Source organism: Panthera pardus, unplaced genomic scaffold (genome assembly GCF_024362965.1).
Source record: "Panthera pardus isolate Hobbes unplaced genomic scaffold, ASM2436296v1 HiC_scaffold_22, whole genome shotgun sequence".
NCBI classification, from domain to species: Eukaryota; Metazoa; Chordata; class Mammalia; order Carnivora; family Felidae; genus Panthera; species Panthera pardus.
Window position 1 is genome coordinate 10,644,710 of NW_026526788.1, and position 17,791 is coordinate 10,662,500.

The 17,791-nt window shown below is 41.5% G+C and overlaps 1 protein-coding gene across 6 annotated transcripts in view; it reads left to right on the plus strand.

Moving 5' to 3' along the window:
• The first annotated feature begins 5,809 nt into the window (after positions 1-5,809).
• LOC109255372 (zinc finger protein 248-like) overlaps positions 5,810-17,791 on the plus strand; it is a 21,222-nt gene continuing 9,240 nt past the window's right edge. Inside the window, exons 1-6 of one of the 6 annotated variants that reach the window (XM_053910143.1) lie at positions 5,817-5,923; positions 6,742-6,813; positions 7,561-7,662; positions 7,764-7,805; positions 15,892-16,018; positions 16,286-16,381. In XM_053910143.1, the coding sequence (XP_053766118.1) occupies positions 7,791-7,805; positions 15,892-16,018; positions 16,286-16,381 (238 nt within the window). In that variant the 5' untranslated portion in view covers positions 5,817-5,923; positions 6,742-6,813; positions 7,561-7,662; positions 7,764-7,790. Of the gene's footprint in view, positions 5,924-6,136; positions 7,663-7,763; positions 7,806-15,891; positions 16,019-16,285; positions 16,382-17,791 lie in introns of those variants that run through there. The other 5 variants (XM_053910144.1, XM_053910145.1, XM_053910146.1 and 2 more) reach the window with 5 other exon arrangements.

The window sequence follows — 17,791 nt, forward strand, 5'->3', positions numbered from 1 at the left end:
AAACAGTATGGAGGTTCCTCAAAAAATTAAAAATAGAACTATCCTACAACCCAGCAATTGCACTGCTAGGTATTTATCTACAGAATACAAAAATGCTAATTCTAAGGGGCACATGCACTCCAATGTTTAGAGCAGCATTATCGACAGTAGCCAAATTATAGAAAGGGCCCAAATGTCTAACAACTGATGAATGGATAAAGAAGATGTGGTATATATACACAATGAAATATTACTTGGTGATCAAAAAGAATGAAATCTCGCCATTTGCAACAATGTGGATGGAACTAGAGGGTATTATGCTAAGCGAAATAAGTCAGTCAGAGAAAGACAAATATATGACTTCACTCATATGTGGAATTTACGAAACACAACAGATGAACATAAGGGAAGGGGAGGAAAAAATAAGGTAAAAACAGAGAGGGAGACAAACCATAGAGACTCTTAAATGCAGAGAACAAACTGAGGGTTGCTGGCAGAGAGGTGTGGGATACACTAACTGGGTGATGGGCATTAAGGAGGGCACTTGTTGGGATGAGCACTGGATGTTATATGTAAGCGATGAATCACTGGGTTCTACTCCTGAAACTATCATCACACTATATGTTAACTAACTTGGATTTAAAGACAAACAAACAAAAGGAAAGAAAAAAATAAAATGCTTTTTAAAAAAAAATGTTTATTTTTGAGAAAGAGAGAGACAGCATGCATATGTGTGTGCGTGCAGGGGAGAGGTAGAGAGAAGGAGAGAGCTTCAGAAGCAGGCTCCATGGTGACAGCAGAGAGCCTGATGTGGGCCTGGAACTCATGACCCTCGAGATCATGACCTAAGCTGAAGTTGGATGCTTAACTGACTGAACCAACCCAAGTACCCCTAAAATGCTTTAAAAAAAATCTTCAAAAAAGAAAATTACAGGTGTATGATTTTTGTAAACATTTGTATGTATATAATTTTTAAAAGTGTCAAAAAACAAAATACCCATGTAAAATTTAACAAACATGTATGAGAACTATATGGTGAAATCTATAAGCACTGATAAAATAAATTAAGGAAGATTCAAATAAATAGAGATATACCATGTTCCTGGCTTCTAACACTCAATATTATACATTAATCCTTCCCAAGTTAATCTATAGACTCAAGTGTAATGCCAGTCAAAATCCCGGCAAAACTATGTACAGATATGACAAGCTTATTATGAAATTAATATGGAAATATAAATGATCTACAATAGTCAAAACAATTTTGAAGAAAAATAAAGCTGGTCTCACACTACCCAGTTTCAAAACTTACTCTAAACCAGTAATATTAAAGACAGTGTGATATTGGTGAAAGGGTAGACAGAGACATCAGTGGAACAGAACAGAAAGAACAAAAATAAACCCACATGAACATGGCCACTTGGTTGTTGACATAGGCACAGAGCCAGCTCAGTAGAAAGGACAGTCTTTTCAACAAATGGTGCTGGAACATTAAAACATTCATATGCAGGGGCACCTGGGTGGCTCAGTCAGTTAAAAGTCTGACTTCGGCTCAGGTCATGATCTCACACGGGTTCCTGAGTTCGAGCCCTGTGTCGGGCTCTGTGTTGACAGCTCAGAGCCTGGAGTCTGCTTTGGATTCTGTGTCTCCCTCTCTCTCTGCTCCTCTCTGCTCATGCTCTGTCTCTCTCTGTTTCTCAAAAGTAAAGGTAAAAAAAAATTTAAATATTCAGATGCAAAAACCAAAAACAAACAAAAAGAAGGCCAACCTACACTTCACAGCTTGTGCATAAATTAACTTGAAATGGATTTTAGACCTACATAAATTTAAAATTCTAAAACTTCAGATAAACTGGACTTTATGAAAATGGAAGCTTTTTGCTCTAAGAAAGATACTGTTAAAATGAAAAGATAGGCCACACACTGGTTAAAAAAAAATATGTGCAAGTCACATTTCTGACAAAGCATTTGTATCAGAATAAATAACGAGTTATTGAAAACAAAAATAAAATAAACAATTCATCTTTAATACAGACAAAAGGCAGGGGGAATCTGGGTGGTTCTGTCAGTAAACTGTAATCCCAGGGTTGTGGGATTGAGCCCCAGTTTGGACTCTGTGCCAAGCATAGAGTCTGATTGATTTTCTCTGTCTCTCTGTCTCTCTCTCTCTCTGCCCCTCTCCCCAGCTTGTGCTCTCTCTCTCTCTCTCTAAAATAATAAAAACAAAGAATAATTTTTAAAAAATGGACAAAAGGGGCACCTGGGTGCCTCAGTCGGTTGAGCGTCCAACTTTGGCTCAGGTCACAATCTAATGGTTTGTGAGTTGGAGCCCTGCATCAGGCTCGCTGCTGTCAGCACAGAGCCCTCTTCGGATCCTCTGCCCCCCTCTCTCTTTTTGCCCCTCCCCTGCTCGCACTCATTCTCTCTCTCAAAAATAAACCAACATTTTAAAAAGTCTATTAAAACTCATTAGAAAACCAAACGGGCAAAAGATGTCACAAGTTCCTAAGGAAGATTCATGGCTAGCACATAAGCATGTGAAAACATGTACATTGGTTTATAAGGAAATGCAAATTTAAGCTGCCATAAGGCCGTCACATCCCAACTAGAATAGAAAAACAAAACAAACACTGAAAATACAAAATGCCACCGCTGTGGACTTTGAGAGACAGGAACTCTCACACACTGGTGGTGGGAATGCAAAATCATACAAACATTTTGGAAAGGTTTTAGAATTTCTTATAAATTTAAACATATACTTACCATACAATCTGGTAATCTCACTCCTGTGTATTTACCCAAGTGAATTGCAAACTATGTCAAACACAAAAGTATCAACACAAATGTTTATACTTATCTATTCACTATCACCAAAACAGGTAACAGCTCAGATATCCTTCAATAGGTGAATAAACTGTGGATCATCTATAAATGGAATACTATTCAGTACTAAAAAGAGGAATGAACTAGTGCCTCACATACCACAGGAATAAATCTTTTTTAAAAAATGTTTTTAAATTTATTTTTGAAAGAGAGAGAGAGCGCACATGAACAGGGGAGGGGTGAGAGATGAAAACACAGAAATCTGGGGCAGGCTCCAGGCTCTGAGCTGTCAGCACAGAGCCTGACGCCGGGCTCGAACTCATGAATTGGGAGATCAGGATCTGAGCTGAAGTCAGACGCTTAACTGACTGAGCCACCCAGGCGCCCCCTAGTGACTGTTTTTACAAATGTATTATCACACAACCTGAGTTTAAAAAGTGGGGAAATAGGAGCAGACCTAAATAATTCCGTAAAGCCACATTTTGACTGGATACATTATGACTCAAAACAAAGAGAAATGTACATAAACACTCTAGTTTGGTAAATTCTCACAGGGGTTAGCAATTCTGAAACTACAAGTACATTAGAGCAAAAAGAATAAACATATTGTACATAATGGTAGGCAGGTGTCTCAGTGTCTAACTGTGAAGTTAAAAATAAGCAAGGGGTGGGTGGGAAGGCTAGAATGAACCCCGAGTTAGACGAAAAGGTATCAGTGTTAGCTTACTAATTTTCACGTAGGTAGTCACGTGTATGTATACTGTGGATACTGTGAAACAGATACTGGGATGGATACAGTGGATACTGTGATACAGGTTACTAGCATGGATTAGTACATACATGTATTTCTTAGCTGTGTCAGCTGAGAGGGTCTAGAAACAATTTCACCCAGCACCAATGAGCACACCTAGAGCTCAGATCTTGATTTCTCCGATAAAAGGAACCAGGGCTCCTTGGAGAAAGGCCTGATTCTAGGTCTGGACAGGGAGAATTCAAGGAGCCGGGAGCACCTTGTGTGTCAAAAAGTAAGGAAGTGCTTTAAAAACAGTTACACGGATTTGTTAAAAGGACCCCAAAGCTAACGTGTGGTAGCTCTCAATGCCAAAGCTGGGACAATTTGAGCAACATAATAACATGATAGCATTGGATGAAATGGAAAGAGTGGAGAGAAAGGAGCCAATTTAAGAAAAAGAGCAACAGCACAAATGAGTCCTAAATGGATTTTGCCAAGTGAAAAAAGCCACACCCAGAAGATACATATTCGATAATTCTGCAGACATTCTGAAAAGAGTAAAATTATAAAATGTAAAACACATCACAGAGTTGGGTGCAAAAGGTGGGGTTGAGTAAAAATGGTTGAGAATAAAATAAATATCTACGAGCCTGTACTGATGGAAATAAACGATGGAATAAATGGGGAAAACGAAAATTTTTGCTTTACAGAAGAATCTCAATAAATAAATATAGAAGAAGTAAAATAGAAAAGTCACCATTTAAAACACTGCAGTAAAAGTGGTTGCAGGCAAGATCCAGCAATGAAAGCTAAAATTAGTGGCCAAAACTCTAAATACAAACAGTATACTTGTGTAGCCTTAGAGGGTCTCTCCTCAAATTTACTAATAAATATTTGAAAATATGAGCAAAAATTCGAGATACGGCTTATTTCCTCTGCCCCTGAGTGTGCACTGGACTTAGAAACTCACTTTTTTAAAAGTTTATTTGAGAGAGAGAGAGAGAGAGAGAGAGAGAGAGAGAGAGAGAGAGAACAAGCTGGGAGAGAGACAGACAGACAGAGAGAATCCCAAGCAGGCTTGTCCTGACAGCGCAGAGCCTGATGCAGGGCTTAAGCTCACAACCTGTGAGATCATGACCTGAGCTGAAACCAAGAGTCGGACACTTAACCAAGCGAGTCACCAAAGCGCCCCCAACCCACTTTAACTGTAGTCTGAAAAGGGAAAAATCCTAACCATATAGTGGAGAAACCTGTCAGACACTACCTTAACCAAGTAATCACGGTTAGTATGTCACATCATGTTTACATCCTGTGTCACCTGATACGTAGGTAGGGCACATCCTCTCAGGGGGAATCTTCCTACAAATATATAACCTCAGTCTAATCAGGAGAAAACATCAAACATAAATTCAGGGACATTCTTCACAATACCTGACCATTATTCTTCAGCCATCTGAAGGACGTGAAAGATCAAAAAAACTCTTACAGATTGGAGGGGACAGTGACGGATGGTGACTATACAGTGGTATGCTGGATTGATCCTGGACCAGTAAAAGGACATTAGTGGAAAAACTGACGAAATCTGAATAAACTCTGTAGTTTAGTTAAAAGAATTGCACCCGAGTTACTTCCTTAGTTTTGATGAAAGTATCGTAGTTCTGCAAGACGTTCACATCGGGGGAAATTGAGTGAAGCGTATAGGGGAGGTCCTGGGAAGATGAGAGGGTGCTTTCTTCGAGTTTGGTATAAGAACACTTCAATGGCTTTTAGCACGAATACCGAATTGCTAGCTTGCTTCTTCCCTCATTCCAAAGGATAACCATGCTGGTCACAGATCCCACGTTTATAACTGAAATCCATGCACATCTTTCCTTCTCTTGGCTTGTGTCTAGAAGGCGCACTGCTTTGCTGCAGGCGTCGGGGGCACGGACAGAATGCTGGCTCTAGGCAGAAGTGAAGATCTCAGATGATAAACTCTGAACTCAGCAGACTCGGCAGCTACGCTCCAGCTGATTTCTCGAGGAGTGGGCAGGTGTATATCGGGAAAGGGAATCTTGAGAGAGGTACTGAACAATTTAGGCAACATCCTAAGGGCTTTAACAACGCAAATGCCTCCAAGCTTCACTAAAACCCTGTTCGCTGGCTACTACCACTAGCTTTTACAACTTAGGAGTGAGACGTCGCTTCTAAGGAGGATACGGGCACTTTCCCAGCCCAAGCTGCCAGGAGCAGAGAGCTCCAGCTCTCCGCCGCAGCCGCGCCGCTCCCTCTCCTCTCTCTGCGCATGTGCATCCCCGCCTACTCCTCCCGGCTCGTCCTTCCCCGGCCTCCAGCCCCTCGTGGGAAACCTTCCCTGGCTTCCGGGTCCACGCGGCGAGGGAGCTGCGGGTGAGCCCCGGAGGGAGGGGGCGGGGGCCCAGGGGGCCCCGCGCGGCTCGGGGGTCCGGCGGGGGCGGCGGTGCCCAGTGGTGGGTAGGAGCCCCGCGGACATAGGAGGGACCCCAGGCTTCTGCGGCGCCTGCAGAGTGGAAGGGACGCGGGGTGTGGGGGGGGGGGGGGGCATGGGCGTCTCAGATTAAGGGACCTGGGTCCCGCGTGGGAACGTGGGCTCTCCGGCTCGCAGGGTCCGCAGGTGTCCAGCTCCAGCGCTAAGCGGGCTGCGCCGTCGTGCGGCCGCGGGTGGGGAGTGCGCGTGCGTGACGTGTGCGCTGGGCCCACGGGAGGGGGTGGGGCTGCGGAAAAGAGTGAACGCGCGTGCGCGACGTGCGTGCGCGCTTCACGTTGTGACGTGTGCGCGTGCGTCTTATAGGCGCCTGGCTACCTAAGGAGGGGCGCGGTCGTAGGAGAGAACGAGTGAGCCAGGCAGGGCTTCTGATGTAAATGGAAGGGCTCTGACCGAATAGCCGACGTGAGGCTCGGGCTCCTTATCTGTAAAGTGTGGGTGTCCGGAATCCTTGCCGCACTGCATTGTTCTGAGCACTCGCATTTTGTTAGCTGCTATTGTATTTGTTTGTTATGTGTGTAATACGTGCGGCTGGAGCGTGGACAAGTCTCTAGGGCCTTCATTGCTCAGTTAACTCATTTGTGCAATGGAACAGGGAAGGGGCTGGACTAGCTAGCCACCAAGGCCCTTTCCTGGCTCTAACATTCCCCAGATCCCAAGTTATTATTTATTATGTATTCATTTGTTATTTGTTATGTATAAGCATGACTGTATCCTGAAGCCATCGAAGGCTGTGTGACGGTGGAAGGTCTGGGACAGAGTTAAGAAGAGCGAGGTGAGCTGGAGCTGAGAGGGGTGGGCACGCAGCCTGCACAGGAAACGTCACCTCTTTGGAGAGTTTGTGAGGGCATGGTTCGGGAATGAAAGGTTCACCAGCCATAGCTAAGGAAATTCTGTCATCACCCCTCTCTGAACCCTCCCTTCTCCCCTCATTTTCTGTTCTCTGTTTCCGGAGGCGAGCTGCCCTCAAACAATGTCCCATTGTTGATGGCATCTAGAAAGATGCCGAGGTTCCCGCTTTCCTGACCTTACAGACGTACAGAATGGTAGTGCAGGCAAGTCTCTTGTAGGGTTATCTGTTTTGACCTTATTTGAAAAGTGAGAAGGCAAAAATTGAGCCTGAGGAGCTGACTGACTGAGATTGTGCAGTTTGTTAGTGCCAGAACCACGGTTAAAAGTTAGGTCTGCAGATGGCTGGGCCACTGCCCCGTGGTGCCACTGTGAAGTCAAAGATAGTTTGTTACCAAAAGACCTTTTGAAAGTTGTAAGCAGGTTAGAACAAACATTAAACGTTTTTTACGTTGCCTTAAACAGTCCCATCTCTTTTTTCCAGAGGTTTCTTGGATTATCTGACCTCAAGGGATTAATGGTGTTAACAGGAAAATATTAACAATGTGGCTTGAGGTGTTTAATTTTTCCCCACCACATCAGTTTTTTTGACAAACCCATAGTGTTTCCTCCTTTAGGTTACTGTTCTATGTTAAACTCATCTTCTCATGTTTTTAATTTTTCTGTGTCACAGAACCTAAATTGGTAATAAATCAATAAGAAACAAATGTTTACATTCACTCAGTGAAAAGTATCATGTCTAAGCTCAACATATATCGGAGCCACACATGGACACGTAAGTATCTTGTATGTGGAGCTGTTGCGTAGGCAGGTAAATTCAGGAACTGCAAGATAGGCCAAGTCTCTCCTAACTTCCTTCTTCCTTGTTCCCCTCAGCTCTGCCTCCTTCACTAAGAGCGGAAAATGAACAGATCCCAGGTGAGTTTTTTGGTTTGTGTATTCCCACTTTGTTTTAAAACGAGTTGTCTAAAGTTTGTAAGGATTCACATTTTTAAAACGAAAAAGTAGAAGTGGGCAAGAATTATATTGAGGGCCGTACGTCAAGAGTAGCAAATTCAGGGGCACCTGCGTGGCTCAGTCGGTTAAGCATCCGACTTCAGCCCAGGTCATGATCTCACAGTTTGTGGGTTCAAGCCCCGCGTCGGGCTCTGTGCTGACACCTCAGAGCCTGGAGCCTGCTTCGGATTCTGTGTCTCCCTCTGTCTCTGCCCTATTTTTCCTAAATAGCTCTTGTTCCTTTCATTGGAGCGCAGTATTAGAAATTAAGACTGGGGGACTAGGTGTGCCTTTTGCTAGTGGTGCATCATTGCTGGTGGACCCTCCCAGCTAAGTGAACAAGGAAATACATGTGTGTACTAACCCATGCGGATACACAAGTCTATAAATATTTCAGTATACAACCATCTATATCTACAGTAGGCTACGTATTAGTTCACACTGTTTTCTCCTGTTGTAATCATTACCACATGGAGCATTCTAAGCTTCTCTCCTTGCTTGTCTGTAGTCTCCCACTCTAACAGTGAGAATCTGGCTAACATCAAATGGATTTTATTGACTTGATAGTTCAATTTGAGCATACATGTACATGTACATGATTTCAGAGTTGTTAACCCCTGGACTCTTGATTCTTCCAGGTCGGGGTCCTCATGAATTAAGGGGCTAGAAATATTCATGTGTAGGGTTTTTTTTTTAATTAAAAAAAAATTTTTTTTAATGTTTTTATTTATTTTTGAGACAGAGAGAGAGAGAGAGACAGAGCATGCATGGGGGAGGGACAGAGAGAGAGGGAGACACAGAATCCGAAGCGGGGTCCAGGCTCTGAGCAGTCAGCACAGAGCCCGATGCTGGGCTCGAACTCACCACGAGATCGTGACCTGAGCCGAAGTCGGATGCTCAACCGACTGAGCCACCCAGGCGCCCCTCATGTGTAGGTTTTAAGGAGACATAAGGTTTCAGATGCTAGGGTGTGAAATTGCCGGGTCAATTATGTAATGTATGTTTAACTTTGCAAGAAACTGCCAAACCATTTTTACAAAGGTGCTGTATCCGTTTCCATTCCTACCAATTACAAATCAGAATCCTTGTTGTTCTGCATCTGGACCTGAAATTGGTATTGTCATTATTTTGGATTTAACCATTCTAATGTGTCATGACATCTCATTTTTGTGTGGTTTTTTGAAAAATGTTTATTTATTTATTTTGAGAGAGAGAGAAAGAGAGAGTGTATGCATGCGAGCAGGGGAGGGCCAGAGAGAGAATCCCAAGCAGGCTGTGTGCTAGTAGCTCAGAGCTCGATGCGGAGCTCAGTCTCGCCAACTGTGAGATTGGACCAAAGCCGAAATCAAGACTCAGACACTTAACCGACTGAACCACCCGGGCACCTCTTATTTTTGTTTTAATTTGCATTTTCCTACTAACAGGTGATATTGAACATTTGTTCATATGTTTATTTGCTATCGTTATGTCTTTGGTGATATGTTTGTTCACATCTTTTGCCCATTTTTCAATGGGTCATTTGTTTTCTTACTGAGCTTTAAGAGTTCTTTTGTATTTTTTTGATACAAATCCTTTCGTAGATATATGTGTTGCAAATATTTTCTCCTAGTCTGTGCCTTGTCCTTTCATTTTCTTAGAAAATGCCTTTTGCCGAGCAGATTTTGTTTTTAATAACACCCAGCCCATGTTTCCTGCCCTCCCCCACAACCCCCTGCCATGGGATGTGCTTTTTCTCTTGTATCTAAAAGCTCATCACCAAATCCAGGGGCACAGAGATTTTTCTCTTATATCCTGTGTTCTATATTTTCTTCTAGAAGGTTTTGCATCTTACATTTAGATCTCTGATTCATCTTTAGTTAATATTTGTGTAAGGTGTAGGGTCTCTGTCTAGGTTCATTTCTTTTGCATGGGTATCCAGTTGTCCACCACCATTTGTTGAGAGTATCTTTTCTTCTTTTATTGCCTTTGTTCCTTTGTCAAAAATTATTTGACTGTATTTTGGTAAACCTAATCCTGGACCCTCTATTTGTTCCATTGACCTGTGTGTCTCTTTCAGCAATAACATACTGTTGTGGATACTTGTAGCTTTATACTACATCTGGAGATCAGTTGATGTGAATTCTCATTTTTCTTCTTCCACATTGTGTTGGCTGTTCTGGATCCTTTGCCTTTCTATATAAGCTTCAGAGTCATTTTGTTAGTATCTGCAAAATAGCTGTTTTTTAAAACCTTTTTATTTTATTATTTTTTTAAAGTTTTATTTTAGAGATAGTGTGTGAGCTGGAGAGAGGGGCAGAGTGATAGAGAGAGAGGGAGAGAGAGAATCCCAAGCAGGGCTTGGGGCTCGATCTTGTGGCCTTGGGATCATGACCTGAGCCAAAATCAGGAGTCAGACACTCAACTGACTGAGCCATCCAGGTGCCCCAAAATAGCTGGGGTTTTTATTTGAGTCACATTGAATTTATAGATTAAGTTGGAAAGAATTGGTATCTTAGCCATATTGAGTCTTCCTATTGATGAATATGGAACATTTCTCCATTTATTTAGATCTTTGATTTCTTCCATCAGTTGTGTTTTTCTGCAAACACCTGTAGATACTGTGTTATATGTATACTTGAGTACCTTTTTTTTGGCACCATTGTAAATGGTATTTTTTCGTTCATTTGAAAATTTGGAATTCCAATTCTTCATTTTATTTGTGTTTGTTTATTTATTTATTTAAAGTGAGAGAGGGGCGCCTGGGTGGCTCAATCGGTTGAGCGTCCGACTTCGGCTCAGGTCATGATCTCACAGTTTGTGGGTTCAAGCCCCGCATCAGGCTCTGTGCTGACTGCTTGCTCAGAGCCTGGAGCCTGCTTCAGATTCTGTCTCCTTCTCTCTCTGCCCCTCCCCCGCTCACGCTTTGTCTCACTCTGTTTCTCAAAAATAAATAAAATGTAAAAAAATAAAATAAAATAAAAAAATAAATAAAGTGAGAGAGAACGAGTCAGGGAGAGAGGCAGAGAGAAGGAGAGAGATTTCCAAGTGGGCTCCACACTGTCAGCTAAGGGCCCAAACATGGCTTGATCCCACATACTGTGAGACCATGACCTGAGGCAAAATCAGGTGAGATGCTGAACTGACTGAGCCACCCAGGTGCCCTGTGGAATTCCAATTCTTTATTTGGATATAGGAAAACAGTTGACTTTTTAATATTGACTTTTATTCTGTGATGTTGTTGTATTTGCTTATTACTTCCAGTTGGTTTTTTTCTTTCTTTTTATAGATTTCTTGAGGTTTTCTATATAGACACTCGTATTGACTTCAAATAGAGAGTTTTATTTTTGCCTTGATCCCAGTGATCTCATCTCTTTCCCCCACCCACCTCCCTTCTGGCAATAACCAGTTTGTTCTCTATATTTAAGAGTCTCTTTTTGTGTCTCTTTTGTTTCTTAAATTCCATATGGTAGTTGTGTTTCTTTGACTTCTTTCACCTAGCACTGTAGTCTCTACATCTATCCATGTTGTTGCAGATGTCAAGATTTCATTCTCTTTATGGCCGAGTAATAGTCCATTGCGTGTGTGTGTGTACCACATCTTCTTTATCCATTTGTCGATGCACTCTTGGCTTGCCTCCATATTTTGTCTATCGTAAATAATGTTACATTTATATATAAACTTAGAGGTGCATATATCTTTTCAATTCAGTGTTTTCATTTTCTTTGAGTAAATACCAAGTTGTGGAATTACTGGATCATATGGTAGTTCTATTTTTTTTTTTTTTGGAGGAACCTTTATACTGTTTTCCATAGTGGCTGCACCCCTAACCCCTAATATCCCCCCCATCAGTATATGAGGGCTCCTTTTTCACATTCTCGCCAACTCCTGTCATTTCTTTTTTGAGTCTAGCCATTCTGACAGTTGTAAAGTGATATCTCGTGGTTTTGATTTGAGTTTCCCTGATGATGAGTGATGTTGAGCATTTCTTCATGTGTCTCTTGACCATCTGTATGTCTTCCTTGGAGAAATGTTTATTCAGGTCCTCCATCCAGTTTTTAGTCAGCTTGTTTTTTTCTGTGCTGAGTTGTATAAGTTATGTATTTTGGAAATCAGATCCTTAACAGATATATCATTTGTAGATATCTTCTCCCAAGGTTTTATTTTTGTTTTATTGATGGATTCCTTTGCTGTGCAGAAGCTTTTTTGTTTTGGCGTAGTCCCAGTAGTTTAATTTTGCTTTTGTTTCCCTTGCCTGAGGAGACATATCTAGAAAAATAGTTCTACAGATGATGTCAGAGAAATTATTGCCTATGTTTTCTTCCAGTTTCAGGTCTCACATTTAGGTTTTTAATCTCTTTCGTGTATGGTGTAAGAAATGGCCCAGTTTCATTTTTTTTGCATGTAGCTTTTTCCCAGCAGCGTTTGTTAAAGAGACTGTCTTTTTCCCATTGTATATTCTTGCCTCCTTTGTTGAAGACTAATCGACTATATAACTGTGGGTTTATTTCTGGGCTGTCTGTTCTGTTCTACTTCGAATAGCCAAAACCATCTTGGGAAAGAAAAGCAAAGCTGGAGGTATCACAATCCCAGATTTCCAGATAGACTACAAAGAGCTACAGTAATTGAAACAGTATGGTACTGGCACAAAAATAAACACATAGATCAGTGGAGGAGAATAGAGAGCCAATCATGCATGTATGTATGTATGTATATATATATATATATATATTTTTTTTTTTTTTTTCCTTTTGGTTTCTTTTGGGTCTTACTGCACTAGTGAGTGCTTCCAACACAGAGTTGAATAGGAATATTGAGACAAGACATCCTTGCCCTATTCCTGCCCTTAGAGGAAAAGTGTCCAGTCTCTTAACATTAACTGTGATATTGCTGTAAGATTTTTGTAGATGGTCTTTATCAAGCTAAGATCCCCCTATTCCTAGTTTGCTGAGAATTTTCATCATGAATGCTGTTAGATTTTGGCAAATGCTTTTTCTTCATCAATTGATTGGATCATGTAAATTTTCTTCTTGGCCTGTTGACGTACTAGATTGTATTCATTGATTTTTTTTTTTTTTTTTAAACATTGATCTAGCCTTCCATACCTGGAATAAACTCCACCCGGTCGTGGTTTAAAATACATCTTATACATTGTCAGATTTGATTTGCCAATATTTGAGGATTTTTGTGTCTATGTTAATGGGAGATATTGGTCTTTAGTTTCTCATGTCTTTATCTGGTTTTGGTATTAGGATACTGCTGGCCTCATAATATGAATTTGCAAGTGTTGTGTACTGGAGGAGATTGTGAAGAATTGGTATTTTTTCCTTAAACGTTTAATAGAATTCATCAGTGACACCATTTGGGCTTTGTGCTTTCTATTATGGGAGTGATTTGATTATTTATTCAAGTTTTTTAAAATTTATTTTATTAAAAAATTTTTTTTAAGGTTTATTCATTTTTCACAGAGTGAGTGGGGGAGGGGCAGAGAGAGAGGGAGACACAGAATCCAAAGTAGGTTCCAGGCTCTGAGCTGTCAGCACACAGCCTGATGCAGGGCTCGAACCACGGAGCATGTGATCATGACCTGAGCTGAAGTTGGACGCCTAACCGACTGAGCCACCCAGGTACCCCTAATTCAAGTTTTTGTTTTTTTTTTTTAACAGATATAGATCTATTCAGGCTATTTATTTTTTTGTAGGAAATGGTAGCCGTGTCTTTTAAGGAATTTGTCCATTTCATCTAATTTTTCAGGAATAGAATTGTTTGTGGTATTCTCTTATTATTTTAATGTCATTAGGATCGGTATTGACCGATCATTTCTGAGATTCATAATTTGTTTCTTTTCTTTTTTTCTTGGTTAGGTTTTCTGGAAGTTTATTAACTTTATTGGTCTTTTCGAAGCAGCTGTTGGTTTCATTGATTTTTTTTTTCATGGTTTCAATTTCATTGATTTATTCTAATGTTTCCTTTATTTTGCTTGCTTTTGGCTTAATTTGCCTTTCTTCTATAGTTTACTAAGATGGAAACTTAGGTTACTGATATAAAATTTTTCTTTCTGTTTTTTTTTGGATGTTTATTTATTTTTGGTGGGGAGAGAGAGAGAGATGAGCAGAGGAGGGGCAGAGAGATGAAGACACAATACAAAGCAGGCTCCAGGCTCTGAGCTGTCTGTCAGCACAGAGCCGGACATGGGGCTCGAACTCACAAACTGTGAGATCATACGTGAGCTGAAGTGTCAGACACTTAACCAACTGAGCCACCCAGGTGCCCCTAAAATTTTTCTTTTCTAATATATACATTTGATGCTATAAATTTCCCTCTATGTATTTCAGTCCATCCCACAAATTTTGATAAGTGCTATTTTTATTTTTATTTTATTTAAAATATTTAAAAATTTCTTTTGAGGCTTCTTTGAACTATGGGTTATTTATAAGTGTGTTGTTTAATTTTCAAGTGTTTGGGAGATTTTCCAGCTATCTCATGATTATTGATTTCTATTTAATTCCATTGTAGTCTGAGAACGTATTTTGTATCATAGCTGTTGTTTTAAATTTGTTAAGGTGTGTTTTGTGGCCAAGACTATGCTTTATCTTGGTGAAGGTTCCATGTGAGCTAAAATAGAATGATAAAGTGTGCATTTTACTCTTTTGGATGGAGTATTCTATAACTGCCAATTAGATCATGTTGATAGATAGTGCTGTTCAGGTCATTTATGTACTTAACTGATTTCTGCCTCCTTGATCTGTCAGTATTGACAGGGGGGTGTCGAAGTCTCCCAACTATGAGTATAAATTTGTGTATTTCTCCATTCAGTTCTGTCAGTTTTGAGGTACATATTTTGATACTGTTTTGATAGATGTATGTGTATGTTCTCTGTGAGGACTTGAATCCAGGTAATGAGTTAATTCCGATGCTGTGTTTCTTAGCTCTAAAGTGACCATTTTATCTGTGTTCGGATGTGTGTACTTGTGTGTCTGTAGACACGTGTATCCGAGGGCCCGGAGACCATCCCCAGGTTCAGTGACTCAGCGGGTAGTCCTTTTTATGGCTCTGACTCCTTAACGGGCAGGCATACAAAGCAGAATCAGGGAAGGGAAAAGGCACGTGGAGCAGAGTTGAGAGGAGGCCAGGAGCAGACTTCTAAGAGTCTTCCCCCGAGACGCCCGTCAGTGCCCCAGCAGTGAGATGTGACAGCAAATGGGAAACGTCTGCCCGGGGAGCTCAGGAGACTCAGTGCTCAGAGACCAGGAGCTGATGACATCGGTACTCTCTGCTTAGCACAGAAACTTCGAGACCAGAAGGAATGCACGTGTGTGCATAAAGCATATTGCTTACACACAGTTTAGGCTCAGCAAACCATTTGTATTAGGGCACGGAGAGTCTCCTGAAGTCCAAGTTCCCAGGTGCCAGTCAAGGGCGCCTCACAGCGGGCCTTTCAGGGGCTAGCAGTCTCCGGCCTGCTCTATTACTTCTCTGCATGGCACCCATACCACGTATCCGTCAACTTACCTCCTCTGTTCCTTTATTTTGTTCGTGTTTTCGTCTGTTTTATTAGCCATATTAATCATAATTCGTTTCAAAGTTCTTGTTTATTAATTCCAATATCTGGGTCTCCTCGTGGTCTGCTCTATTTTATTACCTATTTCTTCTGTCACATAAATGATAATATTAAAGAGCTAACTTTTTCTTGGTTTGCCTTCCTTCCCAGTGTACTGTGTGCACACTGTTGGTTCCTGCAGTGTGTAATTTAGTAAAGGTTAATGTATGCGTCTGCTCCTCAGATCGTAAGCGCTTTAAGCACAGGAACGATGTTTTCATCAGCGGTATTTGCAGCAAGGGGAACAGTTCCAGGCCCTTAGTGGGAACTCAGTTTGTGCAAGATACTTCTTTTATCCTACATAGTATAGCACAAAAGAAGGCATCCCGTATGTCAATTTTCAGTGACTCCGAAAGAGATAAGCTCTTTTAAATCTCTTCCACGTCCTGTAGTTCTGACACTTTCATATAGAAAAGGAATATACCATTACAGGAACGAGTGTCATTCAAAGATGTATGTGTGGACTTCACTCAGGAAGAGTGGTATCTGCTGGATCCTGCTCAGAAGATACTATACAGAGATGTGATTCTAGAAAATTACAGCCACCTTGTCTCAGTAGGTAAGAAGTTTTTTTTCCCTTGTGACTGACTACCAGTACGTTTCTGGTTGTTGAAACATATGAATTGCCTGTGGAATTTTCTGATTTGAAACTTGAGACTCAGGGCCATGAGATGACCCGTCTCTCTCTGGCCCCCATAAAAAATGCTGTTTTCTCAGGGGTTGGTTCATTTGGGCATCTCCCTTGGGTAGCTCCCAAAGCTGTACCTTTCAGAGTTCCTGAAGCCAGGCTCTTTAACCATTGTCTTGTATTACTTTTTCTTAACAGGATATTGCTTTACTAAGCCAGAAGTGGTCTTCAAGATAGAGCAAGGAGAGGAGCCCTGGATATTAGAGGCAGGATTCCCAAGCCACTGCCACCAAGGTGAGTTAGTGAGTTGATGGGCAGATGGAAGGCTAGGGGATGAGATCTTAGGCCATTGGTTTAGGGTTTATCACTTTTGAAATCATTCTTCAGAAATGTCTTTTTTTTAGGGGCGCCTGGGTGGCTCAGTCAGTTGAGCCATCCAACTCCTAATTTTGGCTCAGGTCATGATCCTGTGGTCTATGAGATCGAGCCCTGTGTTGGGCTCTGTGCTGAGAGTGTGGAGCCTGCTTGGGATTCTCTCTCTTCCTCTCTCTCTCTCTTCCCCTCCCCTGCACCCTCTCTCTCTCTCTCTCTCTCTTTCAAAATAAATATGCTTAAAAAATGTCTTTTTTTAGTCTTAGAGCTTTGGAAGTGAGTAAGGACGGTTGGCCCACATCCCCCTATTACCTTAATCATACTTCTCCATATGTCACTTCCACTCATAAATGCTTTCCTTGTCCTTTGACATTTTTGAGTGATTTACTTGTGCCCACGATGCAAACTTAGTTGGTTTCATCTCAGATAATTTTTCTTGGTTAGTTTATCTTTTAAAATTGTTTTATTCTCTTTGGACGCCTTGTATTAGTTCGTGTGTATTCCTGCTGTACTTGTAGATATTTGTTTAACAAACATGCGGTGGGCACCCACTATGACCTGGTTGTGTTTTTTGGTAATTAAAAGAATAACATCCCTTTTATCATGGAGCACATATTACAGTGAGGGACAAGGAGCCTGTGTGTGTACGCACGCGTGCATGCTTGTGACTACATACGTACAGTTTGTGATGGGGAGGGAGAATGATGGCATGTGCTATTTGGTAAGGACATCAGAGAAAACCTTTCGATGAGGTCCACAATAGAGACGAGACTCTAATGAAGTGAAAGTGTGAGCTGTTCCAGGCACAGGGAACATCAGGTGCTAAACTTCTCAGCTGTGTTTGAAGAATGGCAAGGGGGCCATTGTGGCTGGAGGTGAGTAGGTGTGGGCAAGATTGATAGGAGATGATGTCGTAGAGGTAGTGTGGCCCTTGGTAGTTTTTTTTTTTTTATTTTTATTAAAAAAAATTTTTTTTTTAACATTTATTTATTTTTGAGGCAGAGAGCGACAGAGCATGAACGGGGGAGGGTCAGAAAGAGAGGGAGACACAGAATCCGAAACAGGCTCCAGGCTTCAAGCTGTCAGCACAGAGCCCGACGCGGGGCTCAGACTCAGAGACCGCGAGATCATGACCTGAGCCGAAGTCGGACGCCTAACCAACTGAGCCACCCAGGCACCCCAGGCCCTTGGTAATTTTATTTTGAGTGATGTGAGAAAACCTTGTGTTTTTTTGTTTTTTTTTTTGAGTAAATGTAAGTCAGATTAAGTCATCAGATGTGATTTATCGTTTATGCAGTAAATACACCATGGTGGTTAGATGGTGCTTGGGCG